General features: G+C 53.0%; 1 protein-coding gene across 1 annotated transcript; it reads right to left on the reverse strand.

The window, feature by feature from the left end:
* Window positions 1–1,168: 1,168 nt before the first annotated feature.
* Mdfi (MyoD family inhibitor) lies at window positions 1,169–19,913 on the reverse strand. Its single transcript, XM_034521575.2, has 5 exons — window positions 19,652–19,913; window positions 18,313–18,399; window positions 10,627–10,806; window positions 7,411–7,638; window positions 1,169–3,379 (listed from the first exon to the last, which is right to left on the reverse strand). Exons 2-5 carry the CDS (start codon window positions 18,386–18,388, stop codon window positions 3,123–3,125), a joined length of 741 nt encoding a protein of 246 aa, XP_034377466.1. The 5' UTR covers window positions 18,389–18,399; window positions 19,652–19,913; the 3' UTR covers window positions 1,169–3,122.
* Between the last annotated feature and the right edge of the window lie 1,715 nt (window positions 19,914–21,628).

Raw genomic sequence — 21,628 nt, forward strand, 5'->3', positions numbered from 1 at the left:
GTGTCTGTGTGTGTGTGCTGGGGACTGACTAAATCCTTCCTGTGTCCTGCCCCCATCCTGCTCAGGCTGGGGATTCAGCAACTATCCTAAAGAAAACAGCCTGGAGCCTCCAACAGGAAATCAGTGTTTGGACTGCTGGGGTGCCTCTTCCTGCCTCTGCCAGCAATGTGTGAGCGGGGAGGGGGGGCAGGAGGGGCTTCCTGCCCACCTGGGCCAGATGCCGAATGGGTCAGCGCCTTCACCCTTTCCTTTACCCTGGCTGCTGAATCCTCTCAGTCCTCAACTCCCAGACTGAGGGAGATCCGAGGCTGCCGGGGGCTGAAGAGAAAGCCCTGCACAGGTTTCTGATGAGAATCACTGAGGGCAGTGGGAGAGGGGAACAGCCTGAGGCCATGTGCATTGAGTTGGCAGACATTCCCAGAGGCCCACGGGGGACCTGCCAGTGTCATGAACACTCATGGGCACAGGAATGCCACTCTCAGAGTCTTTACCTAAGACATGTTCTTACTGTGTGGCTGACTCGTAACCGAGCTCAGCCTCCAGAGCGCAGGATTACAACATGTGCCATGACAGCCACCTTTCAATTTCTAAAACATTCTTCAGAGATAGCGCATTCATGTAATGGGTATGTTATGTCAAGTCACCCATCCAGAAGCAGACTATCCACGGAACTGGTCGCTCTGCCTCAGCCCTGCCATTACTGAGACCAAAATACAACAGTTTGCCGATCACCTCACACTTTTTGTTGAAAAAGCAACAAAAAGAAGCTGCATGTGGTGGCTCACACCTTTAATTCCAGCACTGGGGAGGCAGAGGCCCGCAGAGGCAGGTAGAGGCAGCCTGGTCTACAGAGTGAGTCCCAGGACAGCCAGGGCTACACAGAGAGAACTTGTCTCCAAACAAACAAACAAGACCATAGAAAATGCAGATTGGACTCTTGAACCTTAGACATTGAAATAAATAAAAATTATAAACAATTACAGACAAATTAACGGGCGTGAAGGTCCTGTGTGCTTTTCTCTCGGTGTGATCATGTGACTCCAGGCAGCTTCTGCCTGTTTCCAGCCCATCCAAACCTTCAGCTACTGTAAGGAAGCCCACTGTTCTGTAAACACCTGTCTTAGTCAGGGTTTCTATTCCTGCACAAACACCATGACCAAGAAGCAAGTCAGGGAGGAAAGGGTTTATTCAGCTTTCACTTCCACACTGCTGTTCATCACCAAAGGAAGTCAGGACTGGAACTCAAGCAGGTCAGGAAGCAGGAGCTGATGCAGAGGCCATGGAGGGATGTTACTTACTGGCTTGCTTCCCCTGGCTTGCTCAGCTTGCTTTCTTATAGAACCCAAGACTACCAGCCCAGGGATGGCACCACCCACAATGGGCCCTCCCCACTTGTTCAATAATTGAGAAAATGCCTTACAGCTGGATTCCATGGAGGCATTTCCTCAAGGGAAGCTCCTTTCTCTGTGATCATTCCAGACTGGGTCAAGTTGACACCAAACCAGCCAGGACATCTCCTAAGGAGAGTCTGGATTGATTGCCACTCGCCATTTTTTTAAAGTGTCCTTCCTACTAGAAACCACTCCAGCCACCGAGTCTGGAAGCAGCACCCACACGTATCTTTGGGTGCCCTCCTCAGCCAAGTCTCTCCCTTGGACTCTTCCCTGCCCCATGACTTGGTCCAGGTCCCTGTGGCCTGTGCAGAGCTGCTCAGTGACACCCAGGCCCACCAGTGCTGCCTACATCTTACTTTCTGTCCGAATGTGTCACTAGGCCCATGACCTCCTGTGGTCCTGACATGGCTTCTTTCCCAGCCTCTGGCAACTGGGGAAAAGGACTCGAGCCATGGAATATGACCCTAGTTCAGGCCACATCTGCCCCCAACCCCCCAGAATCTCAGGTACAAGGGGTGTGCAGGCCTGGAGCCACCCCTTCCTAGGAGTCCCTCTGCAGCCGACACAGGGTCAGCCAGTGCCTTGGAGCAGCTCCATAGGGAAGCTTGGAGAAGCTGCAGTCGGCAGGAGATTAATTAATCAAAGCCCGAACACATCTGTTGTTAATTACACTGTGCCAAGGTTAACTCTTCCCTTGCTGGACTTGCTGTCAGCTGGTGGGCAGCAGGAACGGTGGAGGAGCAGGTCTATCCTTTTCCCACCATTGCAGGAAGAGAGAAGAAAGCAGAAGAAAGAGACCCCGAGAGCAGCACACGTCCACTGGGTGCGTGTGTGTAGGGTGTAGGGGGTGCATGCACAGGTCACAGGACCACCTCAGGGTCAGCCCTCTCATCTTCTTTGAAAGTTTGTGTGATAGCTGGCTCTTGAGCTTCCAGAGATTCCCCCATCTGCCTCCCAACTTGCAGTAGGAGCACCGGAATGACAGACACAGGCTTCCACATCCAGCTTTTATGTGGATTCCATCACAGCTGGGTCTTCATGCTTGTGTGGCAAGTGTTTTACCTACTAGCCCACCTCGGCCCCACACAAGATGCTGTTGGGGGCCGGAGGGAAGGGTTTGTTCCCGAGGATTTATGTCTGTCAATTCTGTAAAGAGTCCTGAGGAGAGTGGAGATTGAACGGATATCTTTATTTACAGTAATGAAGAGAACAGACCCCTCCCCCCACCTCTTTCCAGTCTTTTCCATACTGCCCCCTCCCACTCACCCTCTCCCTAAACCCCATCGTCTTGGGTCACTATATGGGTTAGGCCCCCACAAGAGCCCAGTAAATGGGCTGGGAAAGAGAGCGGGGGTGGGGGCTGACAATGGGACGGACAGGTGCCTTTTCACATTTTCTGTCCTCAAAGCTGGGGTAAGCCGAGGGAGGCAGGCACCTGGAGCAGAGGTAGAGAAGGACAGGGCCTCCCATGCCTGCCCCTCCCCTACCGTTCACAGTGTTCTGAGTCTGGGCTGCTAACTGGTTCTGTCCTACCAGGCTCTAGATGCTGTGTTCCTGGTCACCAGTCGAGGGGACCAGGCTTTGCGTCTGAAAGCAGACCTGTTCCGTGGCTGAGGTGGCCCCTCTGAGTGTGCCACCTTCTCACATCTGGGTTAGGGTTCTGAGGGGGCCCCGGGGTCAGGGGAGGCGTCAAGCTTTGTGCGGCAGCTCTGGGGCCGCCCCGTGGCATCAGGAGGAGAAGCAGAGGCCACAGCACTCCATGCATATCTCCAAACAGTCGGCCGACTCGCAGCAGGCGTCCACGATGCCACAGTCCAGGTCGCAGGGCAGGTCACAGTCCGCACACTCCCCGGAGCCGCAGCAGCAGCAGCAGAGGCAGGAGTCCTCAGAGCTGCAGGAGCCACAGGTGGCGCAGTCCAGGACAATGTTGCAGAGGGTCAGGAACTCACAGAACAGACAGGACAGGATGCAGTGGACGCAGCAATCTGTGGGCAGCGTACAGGACAGTAAGGGGCTGGAGCAAGGGAGCCCCAGTAACAATAGCCCAACAGCTGCTGAGCGCCTGCAGTTTCACTTAGTCCTCATTACAACCCCCCCCCCCCCAGAAGAAAATGAGGCCAGTGGGGATGCCCAATTTCTTTATAGACACAGCAACCAAACAAATCCGAGTGGGGACTGGAGGGAGCCTGTTCTTAGCTGCCCTTTGCTTACGTATTTAACAGGCATGTGGACGAAGAGGTGGTGCAAACACGGCTGTAAGCGCTCTGTAGGAAGTAAACTCCCAAGCCTCTGGTACCACCTCTATGACGTGGGCGGTTAATTGGCCCCATTCTAAGGGGGTGGGGGGCAGAGATTGGTCACTGAAAGATATATCCAAGGGGCTGGGATATGGCTCAGTTAATAAAGCGTTCGAGAAGCCCTAGGGTGGGTCTCCAGTGCCGTATGAACTGGGCATGGTGGCACACGCCTGTAGTCCCAGTGTTTGGGAGGCAGAAGCAAGAGGAGGCCGTCCTCAGCTACAGTGTGAGCTTGAGCTCAGGCTGGGGCACTGTCTCAAAAAGCCTGCCTGAAAAAACCAAAACAAATAAACAAGAATATATAATGGGGGGGGGGGGGGGCCGGGAGAGATGGCTCAGTGGTTGAGAGCACTGACTGCTTTTCCAGAGGTCCTGAGTTCAATTCCCAGCAACCATGTGGTGGCTCACAACCATCTGTCATGGGATCTGATGCCCTCTTCTGGTGTGTCTGAAGACAGCTACAGTGTATTCATATACATAAATAAATAAATCTTAACACACACACACACATAAAATCTAGAATTCTGCTCGTCTCTCATGTACTGACTCCCTACGTTCTGTCTCTGGCGACACCTCACCAATGTGCTGTCTATTCCACGGGCAGGAAGGGAGCCTTTAAAAACAAAGGCTGAAAAAAATACAAATAAAAAGAGAGGCTACACATCAGATCCTGCTTTGCTCAGAGCTATCACTGACCCTGCCCCCGAGGGGAGGAAGCTTAGGGCCCCGATGGTCCTCAGGCCCTGAGACCTCACCTTTCCTGACTAGTTCTGAGTGCCTTCTACTTTGGCCTGTCCACACTGGCTGAACCTAGGCCGAACAGGTGCCACTCTCTATCTGGAATGTTCTCACTCCCTTTTCTCCTTATTTCTCCAAACATCATGTCTCCTGGATGAGAGCAGGCTCCTCTCCTCCTGCCCAGGAGAGAGAAGAATCTCTCCTCACCTGGCACACCAGCTCTCCTGCATGCCTCTGTCTTCCTGGCTATACTGCCTCCCACCACGCCACAGGCTGTTAGCTGACGGGCATCCCATACCTCCCAGGCCCCTGGTCTGTTATGTTTACAGCTGTGTCACAAGTCCCCAGAACAGGATGCAGCTCAGTCATGCAGTGCATGCACAAAGTTCCGAGTTCTACCCCAGCCATGTATATATGTTGTAGTTCTGCAGGTCTGTAACCCCAGCTCATGGCAGGTAGAGTTCAAACTCATTGTTGGCTACACAGAGAATACGAGACAAGCTCGGGCTACACAAAGTGAGCACAGTAGGTGCTCAGGTGAATTGGTGAGCTATAGCTCTCTCCGCTGAGTCCTGAACAGTAAGCCCTGCTGAGGGCCAGGCCAGGGGACAGAGCACCTATCCCTCCCCACTAGAACTGTCCTTTGCTGATTAATGCTATCCAGCATCCTCTGTGGATGCCTGATCTATGCCCAGCATTGAGACAGTAGTTCTCTTCAAATGCAGATGTGGTAAATGTCATCGCAACCATCCACGTGTGTAGGTAGGCCATCTTTGTACCCCACAACATAGGTGGCATAGTCAGTCAGGCTTTCCCACGGTCCCTACGTGCCTGGAGTGTCAGTCTACCTGCCAAATGCCATCACACTCATTCATTACCTGTCACTTCCATGTTCTTGTCCCCTACCTCACCCTCTAGACTCTACACCTCCTCTTCAGCCTTCTGGGCTGGTGTGGGTGTTCCCGTGCTAAGGCGACCTCTGTGCTCGCCCTTGTCACATGGATGATGATCACGTGTGCCTTCTTCATGAGAGCCGAAGGAGGCCACAGGCGAGGTCCCTAGCATACAGCAGATGCCCAGGATGCACAGGAGTTATTTTTTTGCATCACTGGGACTTGAACCCAGGGCCTTGAACATGCTAGACAAACGGTCTACCACTTAACCTAGCCACTTCCCCATCCCTAAGGCAAGTTATGTGGATAGCTGCCTGTCATAAAATACTCCTGGCAGAATCTGTCCCCAGGGGTGAGGAGGTTTCAGAATGCCTTAACAAATGCACACCTGCATGTGTGTGAGTGGGGGTGGGGGTGGGGGCAGGACAGGGGTGCTATGGAGATGGCTCAGTGGTTAGAACAAATTATTTTTCTTGCAGAGAACCTGGGTTTGATTCCATTCAGCTCAATTCCCAGCTCCCACATGGTGGCCCTAAACCATCTCTAACTGCAGTTCCAGGGGATCTGATTCACTCTTCCGGCCTCTGAGGGTACCAGGTACATACGTGGTGCACATACATTTGTGCAGGCAAAACTTTCATACACATAAAATAAGTAAATCTTTACAACAACACCACCACAAATGCCACACTGAATCCTGCTTTCTGGTCGCTAGGCCAGGGTCCCCCCCAACATCAACAGGGCTGAGATCTGATGGTTCCTGGCTTGGCAAAACCAGCTGACTGCTGACCCAAGCAGCCAGAAGAGGTTCTGTGTTGTTGGAACATCAGCTGGGTGTTGGATCTGAGAACTTCTGACCTCCCTTGCTGTACTTCGTCCCCATCCACCACCACACACACCTGCCACCCCCCACTCCCACCCCACACACCCCATGTCCCCCATACACACACCCACCACCTCCACCCCCACCACACATCCACCCCCCCCCCCCACACACACACCATTCTCTTCTCTCCTATCACTTTGACTAAACTTTTGGTTGTCCACTCCGAAAGGATTTTTATGTTTTTATTTTCTTTGGTGCTGGGGATAGAACGCCATCACACGCTATGCACGAGCCCCACAACCGCCTTGTGGAAATTTTCTGATTCTGGAAATAGGGAAGCTTATGCTGGATCAGCCCAGACATACTTTGGAAGGTTTACTAAGTTGAACAGGATAGCAAGGTCCAGGGGGTCCTGGCGCGCATGCTGACTCCCCTCCGTTACCTTTCACCTTAGCTTCTGCTTGGCCTCCAGCGGTCTCTTCCTGCGGTCCCATGGATGAGTCATTGGAGGCTGGAGGCCTACCTTTCTATATACATGTACTGGCTGGGTTTGTGTGTCAATTTGACACAAGCTAGAGTCATCAGAGAGGAAGGAGCCTCAGTTGGAGAAATGCCTCCATGAGATCCAGCTGTAAGGCATTTTCTTGATTAGTGATGAATGGGGGAGGGGAGGGTTCCACCCACTGTGGGTGGTGCCATCCCTGGGCTGGTGGTCCTGGGTTCTATAAGAAAGCAGGCTGAGAGAGCCATGGGAAGCAGGGAGGTAAGCAACACACTCCTCCGTGGCCTCAGTGTCTGCTCCTGCCTCCAGGAGCTTGCCCTGCTTGGGTTCCTGTCCTGACTTCCTTTGATGATGGATTGTGATTTTAAAGTGTAAGCCAAATAAACCTTTTCCTTCCCAGCTTGCTTTTTAGTCATGGTGTTTTTGTTGTAGCAAATGAACCGCTAAGACCCCGTTCCACATACATGTGGAGGTCAGAGGACAACTTGGAGTTAGTACTCTTTTCCCACCCGACGGTACCAGGGAGCAAACTAGGGTCATGGCAATCCTGCTTGGGCCTCCCGAGTGCTGGGATTACAGCGGTGTGCGCCACCACACCTGGTTTCTTGTTATTGCTTGAGACAGGGTCTTAAGGTGATGTAGCTCAAGATGGCCTTGATCCTCCAGCCTCAGGCTCCTTAAGTGCTGTTCGGCTGAGTTGTGCATTTCTTAAGCAGCAAGCCGGTGATGCTGTCTGTGGATGGGACAGCAGGGACCTTACCTTCCTGTGCCTGGAGGGGGACCTGTGAGGTTGACCGGGTGCTGCCTTTGCTCTTCCTTCCGGCTTGGCTGCCCAAAGATGGATGCGTCTGCAACTTCCGGTGGGCCTTGGGCCCGCCCAGAGCACCGTTCCCCGCATGCGCGGCACTGCCCAGTTCTGAGAAGTGGTCGTGGCCGGAGCCATTTGGCAGTAGTGGGGTGCAGCCTTGGGGGTTCCCTTGAGGCTGGCCTGGAGAGATGAAGAGCTGATGAGGAAAGGGTCATCCTCTACTTCCTGCCTACTTCATTCCTAGATGCACCTTAGGGCAGCGCAGGCAGATTTGTCTTCTTTACATGGAGAAACTGAGGCCTATAAAGTAGACATGACTAGCCCATGGTGACACTATGGAACAGGGGCAGACTGGGGCTCATCTCTCAACCCCTATAGCAGTGCTCATTCCACAGAAACCAAACCCCAAACTAGAAGTACAAGGCAGGGGGCCGCAGGGTGGGAAAGACCCCCCCACTTTCTTACCCACGTGAAATCTGTTCTTTTAGGCTCCGGGATTTGGGCTAGAGTGGAGTAGGGGAGACGTGGTTGCCTGGGGTTTACTTAAGACGGCAGCGAGTCGGTTAATCTTCACCTTGGCTTCTGCCAAACCCCCAGCTGTTTTCGCCCTTGGTGCTGTGGGTGACTTATTGGGAACATCTGTTTGGAGATGCATTCTTGGCCCTGGACTCAAGGGCCGCTCACAGCAGCCCCCTTTTTTCTGCTTCTTGCCTGCAGCCCCGCGGAGCCCCACCGTGGGCTGAGTGTGCAGAGGGGCTTCTGGTCTAGGTGATGGGGGAGGGGTGGGGGATGGTAGGCGAGAGACCTCCAGGAAGGCCACTTACCCTCCCAGCCTAAGCAGCCAATTTTAGGAAGCTGAGGCCGCGGGGTTCCTCAAATCCTCGGCTCCTTTGTAGATCTCACTCAAAGGATGCCCAATTGAGCGGTTTGGCACTAATCTCGGGAGGTGAGGGGATATGTGTGTCATGCTGGTATAGGGGTAAGAAGGGGTCACAGGAGGTCTGGGACCCCCGGCTGCTGAGTGCCTCTTGCAAGCATAGGGTACTTCCAGCCCTAAGCTGAGTCCTAGAGGCCTGACTTCTCTAGGCCACCTTGTGGATTTAACTTTTATAGGAGGCCTCAGGCGCTTGGGAGAGACAAAGGGGGCTGGACACCCGCTGTGTGCTGGCTGGTCACTGTCCCAAGCACTTGCTAATTGTCTTCTCATGGAACCCTCTTTATAAAACTTTCTTTTTTTTCCCCCACTGAATCTTTTGTAGCCAAAGCTAGACTCAAGCAGGCTATGTACCTGACAACGATCCTATTCAAGTCCTTCATCCTCCTGCCTCCACTTCCGAGGTGCTGGGATCACTGGTGTAGACCAACATGCTTGGGTCACTATCTTTTTTTCAACTGATAAGGAAACAATGTTCCAGAGAGGGACAGTAAGTTCCCAAAGGCCACACAGCTAGCAAATCTCAGCATTGGAAGCAATTTGAGATTTTGAGCTGGGGACCGAGGGACTGGGAAATAATCTTTTACATTCACATAACCACTTTAAATTTTATTTATTTATTTATTTATTTATTTAATGTGCGTTGGTGTTTTGTCAGCAAGTATTATGCCTGTGTGAGGGGGGTCAGATCTTGGAGTTACAGACAAGTGTGACCTTCAATGTGGGTGCTGGGAATTGAACTCAGGACCTCTGGAAGAGCATCAGTGCTCTTAACCACTGAGCCATCTCTCCAGCCCCTACATAATCACTTCTTATAAGCAGTAGCTAGTTAACATGTGTTGAGTAGGCTTTAGGGAAGGCGGTGTGCTAATACTTACACATAGTATTATCTTTAAACATCACAAGCGATTTGTTATTGGCCCATTTCTCTTGCTGAAAAACCTTGAGGACCAGCTGGTATAATTTGAAAGATTCCACAGCTAGGAAGTGGAGGGAGGAGGCCTGGAGTCTGGTAGGGTAACACCAGGCACCAGGAGGGGAGCAGAGGTGACACGCTGGGAGTGTGAGAGGTGACAGAGCACTGGGCAAGCATGGCTGGGGTATCCTGCACCTGGTGAGCAGGAGCACAGCCTTGGGAGTGGCCAGGCCTGAATCATCCTGGCTCCACACAGATGGCTGGGCTGAGCCTTTGGCCAGCTTCACTGTCCCTTGCCCTGATGCCTAAACATGGGTACAGTGGCCAGAGGGAGGGAATGTGTGGTGAGCCCAGGGCCCTGGGAGGTGCTGCAGACACAAAGCTCGCCTGTGGCCTTGGCTGTGGGGTAGCCAAGGGGTGGGGGTGGGGTTGAGTCACAGAGCAAACACTCAAGGCCATAGACACAGGGGTGTCTGTCCCACTCCCACCTGGGACGTTCTCCCTGTGGCTATGGCTGTGACCTCCTTTTCTCAATTGTGTGTGTGTGCGTGTGCGCGTGCATGCGTGTGCATGCAGGAGGCTGAGGACACTGCTCTCCCAGGAGTCAAGAATCCTACTTCCACACTTGGCCCCAGCTTCCCAGGCTAGAAGTCTAAGAGGCCCATTGTTTATGCCAAAAAGACAGGTGGGCACAGTGGAGTGGGGGCCAGCAGACGTGAGTGCCAGGCTTGTGTCCTGTTCTAGGTCTGTCCCTCACTTTCCTCATCTGTAGAATGGGCTTGATAAAGAGCTATGGCGATGCCTCTCTAGGAAAGCACTCAAGCACATTCAGAGACAGAAAATTCACTTTGAGATACTAACAGAGAAGTCAGCAGGTGCTTATTACAAAATGATCCTGGCAACCCCTGGTCTGGCTCCCAGGGCCAAGAGACCTCCAACCAGGGTTGGTAAGGAAGATGAATTTTGCTCCTTTCACCTCAGAGCAACTGGGAGCTTCCCTCTTTCCTTTGCACCATGGTCCTGCCCTGAAGGGTGCACTGTACAGTGTTCCAGCTTCTGGCCCTGCCCAGCAAACCAATTCTCTCTCTGAAAGGCAAAGATACCCCTTGCCGTACAATCTTAAGCTGTATTTATTGCCTGAGCCTGGCCTCTTTCAGGGCAGAGAGGTAGGGAGCTGCCGACACAGGACAGTCTCTCTGACATTCCCTGCCTACGTAAGCACCCACAGCAAAGACATCTCATCTGTACTTCTGACAGCATACCTGGGGTGGATTTCCCTGCATGTTGCCACCCCAAACCCCAGGTCCCTGGGACTCACACGTCACAGCTTCTGTGGGGACATCGAGGTCAGTGCTGTTCAGAGCCTGGTGAGCCCCCAGACTACTGTCTTGGGGCATGGAGGGTGCCGCCTCCTCAGGAGAGCCCTCTTCAGATGATGCCTCTGCAGGGTGAGTGGATCTTGCTACCTCCAGCCCAGGGAGGAGGGACATGGTCTGGGCTAAGGGAAAAGCAGATGATCAAGGATTGTCTTCCTGGTGTGCCCCTGTGTGCCCAGGCCCAGGTCTGACCTACAGTGCAGAGCCCTCAGGATGGTCCCTTCACAGTCACCCAGCTGTCACCCTATCTGGCTGTGGTATTTGATCTCCAAATTGAAAGTTTCCAAATCATAACTCATACATGTGCAAGGGCATGCTGGCATGTGGGCATGCATTTGTTCACGGGTGAATACATCCAGGCATCAGGAGAAGGGGCCTGTGGTATAAAGAGATGTAGGGAGAAGAGAGGCAGTGTGGGAGAAAAACGGACAAACTGCTCAACGCTGCAGCTGAAGAGTTAGCGATGGAGACTGACAGGCACTGGATGGTAGATGCTGGGAGAAGAGAATTTGGGAGAATGGGTTGGGAAGGCAGAGCCACTGAGATCTGGTGACATCCAGTCTGGGATGAACAAGAAAGTCAGCCATGAAGAAGAAAGACAAAGATTAGACAGGGCCTGGGCTGACCCAAGCAGGGAACCGCTATGAGACAGGAAGAAGGCAGATGTGGAGAAACTGGGTCAGAGAGGGGATGCTGGCATGGGAGAGAAGTGAGAGAACAACCTGGGGGTGAGGAGCAGGGAGGGGCCCCAGGCAGGAAGAGAGGCCGGGAGACAGCCAGGAGCGCTGGGAAGAGGTGAACCACAGGCCCATGTAATTAGAGTGGCTCTGGGCAGGGTGGGCGGAATGAGGGAACGAAGCCACCTATAAACCGCAGCTCTCCCGCCAGCAGCAGGACTGGGCCCCTTGGGGTCCCAGGAAGGCACAGGGGATAGGAGGTGTCTGAGAGCCTACAGCCTTGGCCTCTGGGCTTGGGTGTTGGATCTTGGGGTAAAGCCGGTAGTCACAGGGCCCAAGCTAAGACAGTTTTGGGGTACAGCTGCCAGACCCCAGGCTGTGCTGTACAGGCTGGTGGTGGTCTCAGGAAATGGCTTCCATACTTGTCTCCCCTCATACATCCCATGCTGGGAGAAAGAAGAAACAGAAGCAAGAAACTCTGAGAGAAGCAGAAGCCAGAAGGCAGGGCTGTGAGGAGACAGGTTACATAGATGTGGGTGGGTCCAAAGGTGAGAGGCCCCCACAACCTGGATTCAGGATGCAAAAATCAAATGTCTCTTGGCAAGTCACGGGGCTGAAATATGGGACAACAGACAAGCAGAGCTGACGGCCAAAGAGATGTCACGCTGTCTGCTAGGTGGAATCCCTGACATGACTGGAAACTGAGCTGGCATGAAAGAAAGCAACTAGGTACTTGCGTCCAAGTTATAGGAAGAAAAGCCTGCTAGTTCCAGACACCAGCCCCTGGGCCCTAGAAACATCTCTCCATGGTTCTAAGCCTGGGCTGGGGTACTAACCCTCCTATATTGTGTCATGAAAAAGACCCAAGGAAGAATAAGTTTCATAATCTTAAAAAAGCTTTATCTTGGGGCTAGAGAGATGGCTTGGTGGTTAAGAGCACTGGCTGCTCTTCCGGAGGTCCTGGGTTCAATTCCCAGCAACACATGGTGGCTCACAACCCTCTGTAATAGGATCTGATGCCCTCTTCTGATGTGCATGAAGACAGGGCACTCATAGACATAAAATAAATGTCTTTTTTGAGTTTAATCTTATTTTTAATTCTAAGTATGTATGTGTGAGTGTGTGTGTGTGACTACGCACGCATGCGTTCACACACAAGTGGGTTTGCCCACATGAACACCAGTATCCACAGAGACCAGAAGAGGGCATCGGCTGCCCTGGAGTTGGAGTACCAGCAGGTTGTAGGCTACCTGATGTGAATGCTGGGAACTGAACTTTGACCTTCTGCAGAAGCACTGACTGCTCTAACTGCTGAGCCATCTCTCATCCTTTCCCAACCCCGAATGCCTTTAGTAGATAAGGTCTCACTCTGTAGCCCAGACTGGTCTTGAACATAATGAACAATCCTCTCTTGGCCTCCTGAGTGCTGGGATTACAAGCATGAACGTGGTTTGTTACAGAATCTGAGTTGCTTTGTGTGGAAAGGAGGCATGGATACCCAACTCTCAGAGCAAGATGCATAGCAGAGGGGCCATTTGCCAACAGCCATCCATTTACCCATCTAACCTTCCCTTCTTCCTTCTCTTCTCCCCTCCAGCACCCACTAGTGTCTAAAAGATGCCTAACCTAATCAAGCACCAGGTGAACCAGAATGAAGAAAGCCAGGCCACTGCCAAAGGAGGGGCCTGTCATGGCGCAAGTGGCTGTCATATACATTGACAGGCAAGAATTGCAGCAAGCCAGCTAGGCATGGTCACGGTGGCTCACATCTGTAATCCCAGCTCTTGAGAGGCTCAGGCAGAAGCTTTGCCCATGAATTCCAGGTCAGCCTGGGCTATAGAACGAGACTCCCTCAAAAGCAAAACAAACAACAAACGAGTCTCTGTAGGCTGCTGGGTGTGATGGGACAGATCTGTGGGCCTAGCACCTAGGATGCTATGAAGAGTTGGAGATCTGGACTGAGCTACATAGCAAGACCCATCTCAAAATAAAATAAAATAAAATAAAATAAAATAAAATAAAATAAAACAAAATAAATCCCAGCAGGGATATTTATAAGGGTTGATGAAGAAGAGGGCTGAGGGTACAGTTCAGCAATCAGAGAACTTGTTATAATGTTAGCTGTTAAGGGCTCCAGTGGGGTGTGGTATCACTTACCTATAACCTCAGCATTTGGGAGGTAGAGGCTAGAGAGTCAAGAGTTAAATGCTAGCCTTGGCTACATAGCAAGTTGAAGGCTAGTCTGGGCCTCATAAGACCAAGTCTTTAAAAAATTTTTTAAAAAAAAAAGTGCCCCCCCATGTGTGTAGGTGTGTGAACATGTTAAGTTTGTGTATATGTAGTTGTGTATGTAGTTGTGTGTGTGTATGCAGGGGTGTGTATGAGGGTCTGTGCACACATACATGCCAGGAAGTATCCTGGAGAAGGCAAAATCCACTGAGTGCAGTGCCATTCTGAAGAACTCTGGAATTCGGTTTCTTTAAAACAACAATGGAGAAATCTTGTAAGAATGTGCTTTTATTTTAACCCCAGGTGTGGGACGTGGGGCTGCCATGGACTGTCCACAGCAGGACCATGATTTACCTCATGCTTTAGCAAAAGCATTGTGACTGTGTGACATTTGGAATTGTGGGACCTTTTCAGAGGGTACATAAATGCAAGGACCCCCAGAGGCATTTTCAGTGGTTATTGGTCATTTAGGGAAGTTGATTGCGGTTAGTAGCCGTGGTCAAAGAAGAAGCAAAAGGAAAGAAATTAGATTCAGAAAGTTTCCTAATTCCTCTCTCCCCTCTGTCCCTGTTTCTCTCCTAGTGTCAGCGGGTAAAAGGGGCAGGGGGAGGGCAGGAATAAAGAGTGGGAAAAAGAAGAACCCACAAAGTCGCAAAGACCAGCTACAACTGAGTCTTAGTCAATCGCTGCGGTCAGAAGATGGAGAAGAACAAGACCTCAGAGCCGCCAGTCTGATGGGCGTGAGGGGCACATGCCACTCCCTGCTACCGAGGATGGGAGTTTGGGACAGCAGCTAGTCATCAGAAGCCCTTGGCTTCCCTGGTTTTTTTGCTGAGGTCACCAGAGTGTACAGTCCTGATAAGAGTCAAGATTCCTGCTCTTTTGGTCCCTAGAGCTTCAAGAGGAGGAAGAGGAAGAGGAGGAGAAGAGGAGGTGGAGGAGGAAAAGGAGGAGGAAGAGAAAGAAGAGGGTTTAAGGATTGGGAACCCCCATCTTGGTCCATTCATTCAAGTGTCTCTCCTAACAATAATCACCTACATGGCTGGTGACCTTGAACCTGGAAGGAACAAAAAAATTTCTAGAGAGACCAGACCACAGCCCGAGGAAGCTGACAGTGTAGGAAATTTTATTTCTAGGACCAAGTCCAGTGTTTCAGCCTGGACACAGAGGAGCAGACCTGAAGTTAGGAAGGTCACAGCTGCAGGCAGAAGAGGGGAACGGAGCATATGCTCAGAGTCAGGCCCACAGTGCTGGAAGGAAAAGGCAGAGCCAGGAAGACCTGCTCCGTAGATGCTACCTCGTGGCATCTGGACCTCAGGACACAGGCTGGGAATAGCACTTCTGGGATAGGTGAGACAGAAGAACCACAGGTGAGTGGAAGACTTACAGACCAAGAGGCTAAAGAGCCTAGTTTCCTTTCTGTGACCAAAAGACTCCACTGTCCGGCCATGGAGAAGAGAGTGTCTCTAAGGGAATCTCCTGAATGTGAGTGTAAGAGGGGGTGAAGGAAGGTGTAGTTGGGAAAGACCACAAGGGGACACTGTGAGCATGCACAAAGGACCCACTGGATAGAGACAGACTGAAGTCCACAGCTGGAGTCCCAGGGTGTGCCATCTGGTCACGTGGTAGTACATCTACCTCATACCCACCAGAATGACATCATTCTTTAATGTACACAGTGACCTCAAACACACTAGTGTCCTGCCCCCTGATGGAATCCAGGCAGGATTCACTCTGACACATGCCCATCCCTACCATGGGCTAAGGTTCAGGTCTGCACGGCAGAGCTCTAGAAAGGAGCGGAAGTTACATATTTAAATCTACACACCGCAGAGGAAAATCAGGGAGACTCACAGTGGCAGCAGGGACCTCATGGAGTCCCTCAGCCCGTTATCCATCAGGTAGGGGGTGGAGGGTCCCTGGCCAGAAAGAAAGTGGAGAACCTCTTCCAAGTGGGATGGGTTCACTTCAAGCCCGGCCAGTTCCTGTTCTGGGGCTCCAGCATTGTCTCTGCAGACAGTGGATCTGAGCTCCCTGCCCTTTGGGTTGTGACTGTTTCTAGAGAGAGAAGATCCGGACTTCAGGCCAGAGAGTGATGTCTGGAACCCCACAGTTCGCTCTCTGCCTGACCAGACATTCAAAGCCTCTGGTCACACATCTTCAGTGAATGTACAAAGGTCTTGTGTTCTAGGCAGACTAGCTTATCCACACCCTTGGGCTATCACAGCAGCTTCTGGCCAAACTACCTAGGTGTCTATAGTTCCTCATGACCACACTGCCACCATCCTTCCTGGTCAAGCCACACTATCATCTCTTTCTCCAGAAAGCCTTCCCTGACCCCCCGTGACAGCAGTCCTCTCTCCAAAGAGCCATGTTATACTGACAACTTGGCAATGACGTGCTGGCTTCTGCAGACCGGGCCCATGTCCATCTCCTTCCCTTTTGGTGGCCAGCATTTGTCTCTACACCTCTGTGGCTGAGTAATGCCACTCAGACTGCCCCAGGTTAGGGGAAGGAGAGAGAGGGGCCGCATGGAGGATTAGGAGTGGCATCTGGCTCTGATCGTAACGAGACTGGAGAAGGTGGAGTCTTCTGATGTCCATTTCACAAGTGTGAATTCACTAGTCACAGACCCAGGCCACTGAGCGGAGGACTGGGGAGGGTCTGAGCTGCTCAATCCAGTCGTTTCAAGTCCAAAGGCTTCAATTACCAGGAAACTGAATTTAGACCCATAGATAGAAATGTGACTTCCCAGTGCTGGGCAGAAATCTTGTGGGTTAGGAAGCCCCAATCTTGGAGCTTCTCAGGAAGAGGTAGAGGCCAGTGGGGGAGTCAAGAATTTCAGTGCTTGACCACCTGCCCTAACCAGAGCTGCCCTGAGTCCTCTTGTGCCCTGTCTGTATCTTGGATGCCTGAGAGAGGAGGCCATGTCACTCTCTGGCTATTGAGCCAGCAGATTCTACTCTAGGGGACAGTGTAATGGCCTCCCTGTTCTGTGGGCGCACAGGGAGCATGGGAGATTCTGGTCTCAGAGTCAGGCGTCTGTGGGGTTTTGGCTGAGTCTTCTGCGGTTTGGGCTTCCTGGGTAGCGGGCAGGCAGAACAGAACAGGACAAGTGTTATAAAAGCGGCATTGTCTGGCCCGGTTCAGGCTGGGTTGGGGGCTTGCTGGAACACCGGGGGCCTCAAATTACAGCCCAGGACTAGGCCTTCCCAGCAGCTCCCCCTGGACTCCGCAGCCTGTCTGCAGCACACTTTGCTCCCCTCCTCTGCCACTGGGTGGAGAGCAGGTCAGACAAGGGAGGGGATCTTGGAAGGAGATATCACAGGAGAGCGAAGAGAAAAACGAAGAGAGGAAGCAAGCAAGCATGGAAATTCTGGTGGGAGAGAGGCAGAGAGCGAGAGCAAGAGAGAGAGGGGGGAAAGAGAGAGAGAGATCCCAGACACAAAGGCCTCCCAACCCCCTGCTCCCCACTGTCCTTCCAAGCTAAAGGACCCTTGTCCTTGGAGGAGGGTATCCCTAGAGTTCAAAGTCTTGAATCAAGGGCTCTACCAGAACAGTGACTTAGGACAGATGAAGACGAAGCACAGACACATTAGTCTCCATTGGCCAGACATCACTCTGTTTTGGGAGACTCCACCTCTATAGTTGGGAGAGGCCAGGCCAGGTAGACAAGCAGCTGAGACCATCCCCCAAACAGAACAATCTTAGGTGGCTCTGAGAGGGGGTAGAGACCCAGGCCAGAGAAGGAGGAAGGACTGGTCTAAGACCTTGATGCGAGTTTGAGGTCTGGGATGGGCTTGGATTTTCATTACTGAGGCAGTGTTGGGAAAAGGAGAGGTTGGTTTGGGTGGGAGGAAGGCAGGGCTTTCAACTGAGCCAAAATGGGGGTTTAAGTCAGGAAATCTGGGCCTCCACTTCTGCACCCTGCCCACCCTGACTCTGAACGAATCTGGATGTCCATATGAGGCTCAGAGAAAACTGTAGACTGTGAGGGCCAGGGACTGGAAAGCTAAATTGGCAGGTCCCCTCTGGCCACACAAGCCCTTCCTTAGTCTGTAGGCTCCTGGGGCAATCAGGGTAGTTTAGCCTTTGAGGTGGGGGAAGGAGCATTTTACTATGTTGTAGATAGTGTGTGTGTGTGTGTGTGTGTGCGCACGCGTGCGCCCGCCACGCAGGATAGGGACTGGCCGAGGGAAACTTCAGCTAACAAGGAGGGAAGGGGCCAGGGTCCTAACCACTAGTTGCTGAGACAAAAGTTCTTAAAGAGCGCTCGCTCAAGCTACATTCTGCTTAGTTTGGGGGAAGGGAAGAAGAGAGACTCAGACACCGCCTCCCCCTGCCACACACCCCGCCTAAGGCCCTCATAAATATTTACACACTGGGCAGAAATGGTTCGGCCACAAATCCCAATATTATGGGCAGACATGACGGAGTGTGTGTGTGTGTGTGTGTGTGTGTGTGTGTGTATGTGTAGCTGGGGCTGGGGGAGTTGGAGCCAACTCTGCACAGCCATGGCCGCCTGCTCCGGGCCCTGCCTCCTCTAGTCCTCTCTTCTCCCCTCGGACCTGGTTCCCAATACTTCCCACCCCTACCCCCACCTAAGCTCCTGGGGGCCATCCGCCTGTCTGTCTCCAGGAGAACCAACAACCCCACCCCCCAAACTTCTCTCAGCCTTCCACACCACTCTGGTCTACCTTCGATTTTCATTCCCGCTCCTACCTGGGTCCAAGGCAGCGCTGGGGACTCCATGAGGCGCGTCGCAGCGAGAAGGGCACTGACCGCTCACCTGGGACATCGGCCTGGGACCTGGAGAAAGTAGCGCTCAGCAGGAGGGGCAGGCCACCCTCGGGTGTGCGTGGGGAACCGGAGTGGGTGCCCTAACGCATACTCGTACAAGCTGCGAGCTGCTGGCCCAGGCAGGTCACCTCGTGGACCCCGCCATGCGACACCTGGGTGTCGCCCGCGCCCCCTGCCTGCTCACTCGCTCTTGGCTCCCATTCCAGCGCCAGCTCGCACCCACCGATCGCCCCTTCCTTCTTCCTTCTCTCGTTCCAGCCCCCTCGCTCCTCCCCTCTTCCCGGCCCACCCTGTCCCCGCCCCCTCCTCGCTGTCTCAGCCCCCCCCCTAGGCGTCCCCTCCCCCGTGCGGGACTCGCTGCTGCCAGGGCAGGACACGTCTGTCCGCGGGGCGTCCGAGGCCTGAGCCCCCACAGGAAGCCAGCTCGTCTGGTTTCCTCCCCTCGCTCAGAGCCAGGATCTCCAGTCTCCCCAGATCTCCGCCTACCCAGGGCCGGGAGAACCTCGCGGGTTGCACAAGGGGCCGCATGTTTTCCTTCGGTCTTAAACTTTGTAAAAGTTTCCAGAATATCAAAAAGAAGAAGCCACAATCACTCCGGGACAATGATCTGAATAGCAGTCTCCCTCAAATCTCGGAGCAATCATGCCCCTTGTTCATACCCTCGATTTCTACTTCGGAGCTGGGTGCCCGGAGTTTGGGGCTCAGCCCATCAGAAACTGGCCCTCCGGGAAGCCAGGCTGGTGTGTCTCATCAGCCTCCCCGGTCCCATAGCAGCCAAAAACATCCCCAAGGCCTGCCACCCTTGCCAGTGCCAGTTGGACATGGGAATTCATTTTAGAAGTCCAGTCCCTCTTTGGGCTCCAAGCTGGCACCCCAACTTTCTCACGAGGGTGGGTGTAGAAAGGATTGAGGAGAGGACAGTCTGTTGGTCCGGCTGGAGTTGTGCGGAGGAACTGTCACCAAAAGGTGGGGGTGGGTGGGTTCGGGGACCCTCAGGGTGACCCCCAAGAACCGATTCCGAGAGCTTGTAGGCAGCCAGGTGGGGCTAGACAGGCTCACGGAGGTGATCCCCTCTGAGACTCACACTGGACCTGAGCTGCCTCCAAGCCCCGCGTCTGGGTCCACACCACCAGGGCTAATTAGGGAGGCGGCGGCGCCAGGCCACCTCCTCTCAGCCCGCGTTACAGCCGAGAGGAAAGCTGGGACGCCAAGGATGGAGCTTCCCCACGGTCGCCTCCCAGTCCTCGAAGTCACTACTTACAGCTTTTGTAGGTCTTCTGGGCGCCGTCGGGGCCAGGACCCGCGTGGCCCCCACGGCGCCCGCAGCGCTGTCACCGCCCTCGGCCACGTCCCGGGGATGGGCAGAGGAAAGCTGGACGGCAGGGGGTCCCGCCCTGGACGTCTTGATGCTCGCTGCGGGGGACTTGGCGCCCCAGAGCCTCCGAGATCAGGCTGCTGTCTGGGGGCGTCGCTGAGTTTGGGAGCGAGCACTCCTCCTTCCTGGTGGCGGCTGAGTCACTGCGACGCGCCCGCGGGAGGGCTTGGCTGCTGCTGCATTCTTCCCGGCTTACCTGCGCCGGTAGGCCGGGCCTCACCTGCCTTCAAAAGCAGCTCCTCAGTCTTAGCTTCAGCGCTCCATCTTGTAAGTTTTTCTGTTTCAGATCAGGGCCCCCTGAAACTAACTCAATCAGAAGAACCAGATTGCTCTGATCTTTGGGACAAGGGGATTTGAGGGCCACTACTAATTAGTATTGTGATACTGTACCAAGTATCACATGGGTACTTGTGGTGTAGGAACTTCTTGTTGTTGAGGCAACGTGGTGTCCAGTGTGGCCACAGATTCCTGTGTGATGACCTTCTGCTGCTCCTCCCCAAGCACTCTGGCACTGGGCACCACATCCGGTTTGAGGGGTCTTCCATCTGGGCTGCATCCCACCTGTGAGCTTTTTGGTATGCTAATGTATTTGAATAAGAAGTATTTTGGTAAAGAGAGATGTGGGTGAGACACAAGAATCTCATTGTGTCGACAAGCTGGCCTGAAACTCCTGCTCCTCTGGCCCCAGCATCCTAAATGCTGGGATTACAGGTGAGCACCGTTATGTCTCCCTTCAGTGAGTTGTTTCTTATCATTATAGTATTTTTGAGACAGACAGGGTCTCACTATGTTGCCATGGCTAGCCTGGAACATACCAAGTAGATCAGGCTACCCTCAAACACTTGCTTTGCCTCCCAAGGGCTGGGATTAAAGCTGTATATCACCCGGCCTGGCCCCGTTATCACTAGTATTGTTAATTTTTAGATTATCATATAAAATAATGAGTTTCACCGTGTGTCGTACTTCTGACTTGTTCCCCTCCCCCACTGCCATCGCCTCTGCTCCCCCCCGCCCCCCCCCCCCCCCCCCCCGTTAGCTGGTCGCCTATTCAGTACATTTACTCAGTGACTCTCACTCTTCTCTAGCTCCTCTCACATCTCTTTCTATCCTGTCTTGATCTCCTTTACTGGAGGTTCATCATATGCACATTCATATCTATAGATACATATGCACATATGTACACACATGTACACCTATAGATATACATATCTATAGATACGCACACATACACGGTCATTCCCATAGGTATAATCTTAAATCAAGGCTCCACCACTGAGAGAAGACAGGCGGCATTTGTCTTTTTGAGCCTGCTCTGTTTCGCTTAACATAGTTTCCAGTCTCAGCCACTGCCCCACAAATGTCACGCTTCCTCGTTTCTCCAGGCTGCATAGAATTCCATCGTAGATGTGAACTGAATTTTTGAAATCCATTTATCTGTTGACAAGCACCAAGGCTGCTTGTTTCCTCTGTGAACAGCACAGCAGTAAACACGGGCGAGCAAGTGTCTCCGAGGTCCTTCAGGTATATACCAGGAATGGCATGGATGGGTTATATGCCAGCAGAAGCGTGTTTTCAGTTTTTTGAGGAACCTCCACAGGGATTTCCATCTGGTGCAGGTATGTATGCATCCCTATCAGAAGTGAATAGGGGTGTTTGCCTGCATTAGGGGAACCTTGCCTGCATTAGGGGGAGCCTTGCCTGCATTAGGGGGAGCCTTGCCTGCATTAGGGGGAGCCTTGCCTGCATTAGGGGAGCCTTGCCTGCATTAGGGGAAGCCTTGCCTGCATGAGTGGCTTCCCCCCCACCCCCCACCCATGACTGCCATTCTGACTGAAGTGAGATGAGCAAGGTTGGATGCCCTTT

The sequence above is a fragment of the Arvicanthis niloticus genome, chromosome 17, assembly GCF_011762505.2.
Source record: "Arvicanthis niloticus isolate mArvNil1 chromosome 17, mArvNil1.pat.X, whole genome shotgun sequence".
Lineage (NCBI taxonomy): Eukaryota > Metazoa > Chordata > Mammalia > Rodentia > Muridae > Arvicanthis > Arvicanthis niloticus.

Bases quoted from the DNA above. Each gene is read 5' to 3' on its own strand.
- Mdfi (XM_034521575.2), bottom strand. From the start codon at position 18,388: ATGTCCCAGGTGAGCGGTCAGTGCCCTTCTCGCTGCGACGCGCCTCAT. The intron at 10,807-18,312 runs GTAGGAGCGGGA...CTTTTCCCTTAG, and splicing joins CAGCGCTGCCTTGGACCCAG to CCCAGACCATGTCCCTCCTC. The intron at 7,639-10,626 runs GTGAGTCCCAGG...TCATCTCTCCAG, and splicing joins CCCCACAGAAGCTGTGACGT to GCCAGCCTCAAGGGAACCCC.